Source organism: Oratosquilla oratoria, chromosome 18 (assembly GCF_046742065.1).
Source record: "Oratosquilla oratoria isolate Oo_2021 chromosome 18, ASM4674206v1, whole genome shotgun sequence".
NCBI lineage: Eukaryota > Metazoa > Arthropoda > Malacostraca > Stomatopoda > Squillidae > Oratosquilla > Oratosquilla oratoria.
This window is the reverse complement of record NC_134794.1, coordinates 49,461,264-49,468,481: the sequence shown is the minus strand read 5'-3', so window position 1 is coordinate 49,468,481 and position 7,218 is coordinate 49,461,264. Positions and strand designations below refer to the sequence as shown.

Below are 7,218 nucleotides of genomic sequence, written 5' to 3'. Positions count from 1 at the left end.
TCATGCTATTTACAAGAATGATTTATCATACAGGGTGACAACAAAACACTATTTCAAACATTTATATAAAAAATTAAATGAATATTTTTATAATTTTGGTGGCTGCAGTTGTACAGCCTATTTTTTCTCGCTGGTTGATACCATAGACTAAAATTGTAGTAATATTCATTTAACTTTTGATATTATAAATATTTGAAATAAATGAGCGTTTTTGTGGTCACCCTGTATTTACTTGTTAAAATGCACCCTTCAGTCGATGGGATTATACACGTTGGCAACCCTAGCAACGATTTCAGCGGGCTAAATCAAAACAAAAACATTGGATTGACGGAAGTGTATATTCAAAATGTGAAACGTCTGTCAAAACGGTAGCTGTGTTTTTATACGCAATATATTACAATTTATTTGTACTTGTAATGACGGCAATAAGTGTGCTTGTATAACAGAAGAAATTTATGCCGTACATGGCTAAAAAAGTGCGCTAATAAAGAAAATACCATAAATATGAGTTCCGAGAAAGGCTGAACTCGCGGACTAAGGAGTTGGGATGTTAATTTTGAAATAAACCTTCCAGTTTTGGACCTCGTTTAGATAGTCTTTCATATAGTACTCAGTGATGACTCTGACATAGGGTAAGTGTATGAAGAAAAGTTATTTTCTTGTGAAACTTTTGTTTCAGGTTGTGATTCGAAAATTATATTCATAATTCTGGGAAAAATCCAGAAGGAGAATCACTTAAACATTGAGTGACTGATGTTTAACATGAAACTTATGTTGTCCAATAGCTCCTAACCTAACCTAACCAAACATAATCAATCCATAGGAAAAAAAAAATCTTTCAAATGCAAAAAAGAAAAGTGAAAAATGTGCTTGCATGATGATGATACATCATCATCATGATCATACTGGAATAGAACCATAATTATTTCCTCAAATTGAACTGATTGGAAATCCACAGACTTTAGTGGCTGATAACAAATGGTTCCTCCATCTCATTGGTGAGGAATATTGGACTGTTATCTGTATTGTTGTAATAGTGCGGGACTGTTTCTTTGTCACTGGGTTGTAGTAATAGGAAGAGAGATGTAGCATAGTCACTCTTTGTCAGCTCTTCTTATTATCTTATATGAAAAGACAGAGAGAAATCTTGGCCCAGGTCTAGAGATCGTCATTCCTTTGGGGCTGAATTTCAAAATGGAGATGAGGATGCCGACAGGTTTTTGAAGATACGTAGCAGGGAGGTAGTTATCTTATAAACTAATAAAATATTACAAAAGAGGAGCATGCTGATGGGAGACCTTTTGGTCCATAACTAGGTCAGATGTAAAAAAAATTATAATAATGATAGATAAATAAGTAATTTTTTTTTTATAAAAGTATAAATGATAGTAAACAAAATAAATAAATGCATAGGTATAGTTAATTAATAAACAAACAGGAAAATAGTAGATAATAATAAATTGACAGATGAATAATAATGAATGAAAATCAAGCGAATAATAAAAGACAAATAATAACAAACAAACACATAATATAAAATAAATGGCAGGCATTACAGCATATTGCTTAGGTGTTTATCTAAATGAATCTTAAAGCTTCAAACTGAACTACATTGCACTGCCTCTAAAAGAAGTTTATTCCATTCATTAACTACATGGATGGCAAAGTTGTTTCTACCCACTTCCAAATTAAATCTATTTCCTGACAGTTTGAGACCATTATTTCTTGTCGGATTCTCATTTAATGTAAAAATTTTGTCACTTTTGATTTTGTCAATCCCCTTTAGAATCTTAAAGACCTGTATCAAGTCACCTCTGAGTCTATGCTTTTTTTAAGGAAAACAGATTCATATGTTTTAGCCAATTTTCGTATGATTTATTTTTTATATTTGGAATCAGTTTTGTGGCATGCCGTTGTACTTTTTCCAATCTGTTAATGTCTTTAAGTGAGATTTGGTGACCATAAAGAAACCATATTCCAAATGTGGATGAACTTGTTAATGAGAGATGGACTTTTGAAGTTAAAAGATTGCGCAATCAGTCCTAAAATCTTATTTGCTTTCTCAGAGGCTGAAATACACTGCTTAGATGATTTGAGATCATTACTGATAATTACGCCAAGATCCTTTTAACTATCCACTTTTGTTAACGAATTTCCAAATAACTTGTAATCGTACTTACTGTTATTTTTACCTATGTGCATCACCTAGTATTTACTTGTGATAAATTTCACTAGCCACTTTTTAGATCACTGCATTAGTTTATCTAAGTCTTCTTGGATATCTGATTGGTTTAAGTGATCATTTGCCATTCCACACAGTTTTGTTTCAGCAAATTTGGAGACAATAGATTTTAGTCCGTGGTCTATAATGTATGTATACCGGTACTATAAATAGAAGTGGTCCAAGAACGGAACCCAGAGGAATTCCACTCATGACATTTTTCCGTCTAGAAGTTTTGCCATTTAGAACAAGTCTTGCAAAATCCCCACTTGCCAGCATACGTAATTGGTCCTTGAATAGTAGATAAATAAGCATTTTTTATTATTATTATTATTATTTTTTTTGTCTTTTCTAGAGCAAATTCCAAATTGTTAGTGAAAGAATCAATTTTGTGATAGTAGATAATCGTAACCCAACCTAATCCAACCCAATCCTAATCTAACCCAACCTAACCCAACCCAACCCAACCCATCCTAATCTAACTTAATTTAACTTAGTCTAACCTACCCTGACCTTCTGCTCTTGGAGAATTGCAACTTTCTTCTTTAAGTCTTATATATCTTTTTGTAACTCCTTCTGTCAGGGTATACATTTGTGGTGGCAGCGGTTTGGTGGGGAGCAGACAAACAAGTGCCAATAAATGGATGAAATTACAAAAAGATAAATCTTGCTTAGTAAGTTATCCTGAATAAAATCATGTAGAGACAGCTAAAACGAAATCATAAATGTGCTAATGGGTCAATTGAAAGAGGTTTCCAAACTTTTACAGACAGATATCCAATCTGTAATCTGGAACAACTGAATCCCTAAGCTAATATGTTTAGATGCACTTAGTGTGAGTTTGTCATCTGCACTGGGTGTTCAGTTATCTAAACCTGGAATTAATTCTAATAATCCTTCTGAGCTTCTCAGTTTCTGTGGTGTTGCAGTTGATGATGTTTTCTGTTTTTTTTTTTCTTTTTTTTCTTCTTTGTGTCCAAATTTGATTGAGATTAGTTTTCTATCATATATTCTATCCCATTGCTTACTCTCCTCCCAAAAAGGAAATTAAATATACCCATCTGGGGTATTGGCTGCATGTTATTGTGAATTTAAAATCTCGGTAGCATGCAGCTGATACTTTAGGGTCTATATGGGCCACCCCTATTGACCAGAGCAACACATCATTTTGTCTGTGATAGAGGAAATTTGTATTCATAGAGGAATGGTGATACTTTATTATACTGCAACTCTCCCTCCATTATGCTGTCCCCCAACTCTTAATGCTGCCCTGTACCACTTCTCTGAATATACATTTCCTTTTTCACTGAACCCTGTGGTAGGGGAAAAAGAATCTTGCTGCCAAATGTTCCCACCTGAGTTGTAAAAGACAACAAAAATGGGATGGGGATTGGACTAGGCATCCTACTCTCTGCAGCTCAAAAAAAAGCATAAGAGGGTCTGGAAGGAGCTTTCCAACCAGAATCCTAAGGTTTGGGTCTTTTAATGTGCATGGATGTGGTACAGATGAGAGTAAAAGGGAAGAGATAGGCAGTATGTTTGTGAAAAGAAAGATGGATGTGTTGGCATTGAGTGAGGGGCAAGTTTGAGTTTGGGAGTGTAATTGGAAGTGTGTCAGGAGTGAAGAGAGAAGGAGGGAGAGAAGTGGTGGCTATACTAGTAATTGAAGAGATAGGTAAACATGTGGTGGAGTGGAAGGAGCTTTCTTCAAGGTTAATATGGATGAAAGTGAAACTGGGAAGGCAGATGTGGGTCATATGGGCCTGGTAGTGAGAAGAGTGTAGAGGAAAGGGAGGCTTTTTGGATAGATTTAAATGAGTGCATAGAGGGTTTAGAGAGAAATGTCAGTGTAGTGGTATTGGAAGATTTCAATGCTAGGGTAGAAGACAAACCAATAGACAAAGTGGTTGGGAAGTGTGGAGTTCCAGGAAAAAATCATAGTGGAAAGATGATGGTGGAGATGTGTCTAGAAAGAGAGTTGATGATAGCAGATGTAGTGTTTAGGAAGAAAGTCAAGCATATGTACACATGGGAGAAAGTAGTGGATGGTAGGGTGGTAAATAGGGCTTTAATGGACTATATAGTTGTAACCAGGATAAGAGTAGGAAGAGTTTTGGATATACATGTTCTTAGGGGAGAGAGCAAGGGAATATCAAATCATTTTTTGGTGGAGGGTAAGTTGAGAATGGAGGATAGATGGAGAAAGAGGAAAAAGACAGAAGGTAGGGAGAAGCTTAGAGTAAATTGCTTAAATGAGAAAGAAAAGAGAATTACAAGAAGAAGCTGAAAGGAGAGTGGGAGGAGAGTAAAGGATATAGTAGAACTAGGAGTGGAGGAGGAATGGGGATGGTTCAAGGAGGAAGTCACAAGGTGTGCAAAGAGGCTATGTGGAACAAGGAGGACAGGAGGAAATATAAGGAAGGGTAGTGAGTGATGGGATGAGGAAGCAAAGAAGGTCATTGAAGAGAAGAAATGAGCATTCGCAGATTGGTTATAAAATAGAACAAGAGAATCATATGAGAGGTACAAAGAAAAGAGAAGCAAAGCATAAGATAAAGGAGGCAAAAAGGAGAGCAGATGTGAAATGGGGTAAGAGTATGACAAAATTTTGAAAGTAATAAAAAAATGTTTTGGAATGAAGTTAAAAGATGAAGGGGAGACGAATCAAGTAGAGAAGAAAAGGGAAAAGGTGCAGATGGAGAAATAATAATGGAAGAGATGGCAGTAAGAGGAAGATGGGCAGAGTATTTTAGGAGGTTGCAAAATGTGAAGGAGGATAGGGAGGGAAAGGTAGTTGCAATGGGAAGCACTAAGAAAAAGACACTGATGAATGAGGAAAATGGAGGAGAAATAAGAGGATTAGGAGAAGAACAGAGAGAGTAATTGGTGAGGAACAGTGTGGGTTTAGGACAGGTAGGGGTTGTGTGGATCAGATTTTTGTGGTATGACAGATATGCAAGAAAGCTTTAGGAAAAGGTAAGGATGTCTTTTGGGCCTTTATGGATTTGGAAAAAGCTTATGACAGGGTAGACAGGAAGGCACTGTGGGAGGTACTGCAGACACATGGGAAAGGAGGAAAGCTGTTAAGAGCAGTAATGAATTTTTACAATAGTAGAGCCTGTGTTAGAATTAGAAATGGGATGAGTGAGTGGTTTGAGGTAAAGGTGGAACTTCATCAGGGATGTGTCATGTCATCATGGCTGTTCAGTTTATAAATGGATGGGGTGGTGTGACAGGAAATGCAAGGGTAATGGGCTGGGGAGTGAACAAATTAATATGATCTCAAGTTTGACAGATAAAGAGATGGGACCCCAACAAGTAAACCCTTTTCCTGGAGATTATGATTAGGTTTCCCTGGTTCTCTTTTGCAGGATTGATTGCTTGATTTATTACAGTTAGGTAAATAAAAGCTAACATATTGTCATGATTTATAAGTGTACATACTTTTTTTTCAGGTTCTACCTTTAGGTTTCAGTGGAGCCTATCAAAGTGCTATGAGGGGCCAAGCGGCCCTCCTGGAGGTGCGGGAAACTCTTGACTCACTGGGGTACCGGGAGTCTCTACCTCCAGAGGCATTGCCTCTAGTTCAGAGGCTCCTAACTGACTTGGTCCAAGCATGTAAGAGGGCTGAGGAGTTTGCCGACAAGAAGAATGAACTTGAGAAGGTGGGTCCGTTATTATATATTTGACACCAAATATTCTGTCTCCACTCTTGTTTTATTTATGTGCATTAATTTTTTTTATGATATATCTGTCAGCATCAATGATAGGTACCTGCATGAGGTGATCCTGCTAAAGCAATAACAGAAAGTTTTCTCTGTTGCCCATCTTTAGATCCTGTCAACTTCCTCTTTCCATTTAGAGGTGCTGTCTAGAGAAGATGACATTCAGTCTTTCGATTGGACCAAAGATTTCTCTTTGTCAGCTTTGTATTTCCTCCGCTTTTAAACATGATTGCTCACAACTGGGGACTAAACTACTTCTTTTACTTTCACAAACTTATATAATGTAGATATCAGTCAAAAGTTTCTTTCCAGTGAGATCTATAGGAGGGCCTGGTTTAACATTGCTAGTTGCTGTGGGTTTCCAATTAGTGAAACTGAAGGCAACAATTGGAATGGTTACATTTCTTGGAAGTTATTTTTGTATTAGTGAAATAACATCAAGGTTTACAGCATTTAGATGTGGTTAGTTGAAGGAGGTGCAATATGATTTTTAGCAATTACTGTAGCTCTTAATGTAGACCTGCTTGATGCCTAGAGTTTGTTCATTTCAATCATCATGCACTGAAGTCGTACATATTTGTTGCAAATCCTTGATTTCACAGTCAGTTTTATTGGAAATAACATACATACATATACCAAAGGCTTTTTTTTTCCCTTACATGGGGGGTAGCCAAAAAGAAAAAGGCATAGAAACCACTCCCACCCATTCCATCCCCTACATATTCCACTCCCCTCCACCCTCCTCCCTCCCTCTCATCTTGGCACCTCCTGTCCACTGCCCTGGGTCAGAAGCAGTGTCGCAAGACACAGCACATCCACAGCAAGGCCGCTTCATTAATTCGGTGACCCCCCCTCTCCATCCCCTCGTGCATATTTTCTGTAGAAATTTAAATTATCTCCACAGATTAGGAAAGAGTGATTGATCAGGTGAACAGAGAACTTGTAGTGATTGGTTGTCATTACTGTGATAATTACAGAGAAGATTAGATCAAGCATTCACTAATGCAGTGGAATGAAATTTATTACCAAGAGGAAACCTTTTGGTCTTTCATCAGGTTGGATCCAGAATATTAAATAGATGAGTTATTTGATTCGCTGGGAGGCATACTAACATATTGATTAGGTGTTTAATTAGCTGTTTTTTATGACTTTAAGCTATACTCTGTGCTAGTACCCTGTCGGAATTTACATAAATAAAGGTAGGGCAACAAGTTTATGCAATACCTGTCTCTGAGGATCACCATCCATCATGGGTCCCACATATATAGCCTC

General features: G+C 37.1%; 1 protein-coding gene across 1 annotated transcript in view; it reads left to right on the top strand.

Annotated features, from left to right (window-relative positions):
- The first annotated feature begins 320 nt into the window (after positions 1 to 320).
- Positions 321 to 7,218, top strand: part of LOC143035212 (uncharacterized) — a 183,980-nt gene continuing 177,082 nt past the window's right edge. Inside the window, exons 1-2 of the mRNA XM_076201940.1 lie at positions 321 to 632; positions 5,677 to 5,886. Of these exons, the coding sequence (XP_076058055.1) occupies positions 5,716 to 5,886 (171 nt within the window). The 5' untranslated portion in view covers positions 321 to 632; positions 5,677 to 5,715. The remainder of the gene's footprint in view (positions 633 to 5,676; positions 5,887 to 7,218) is intronic.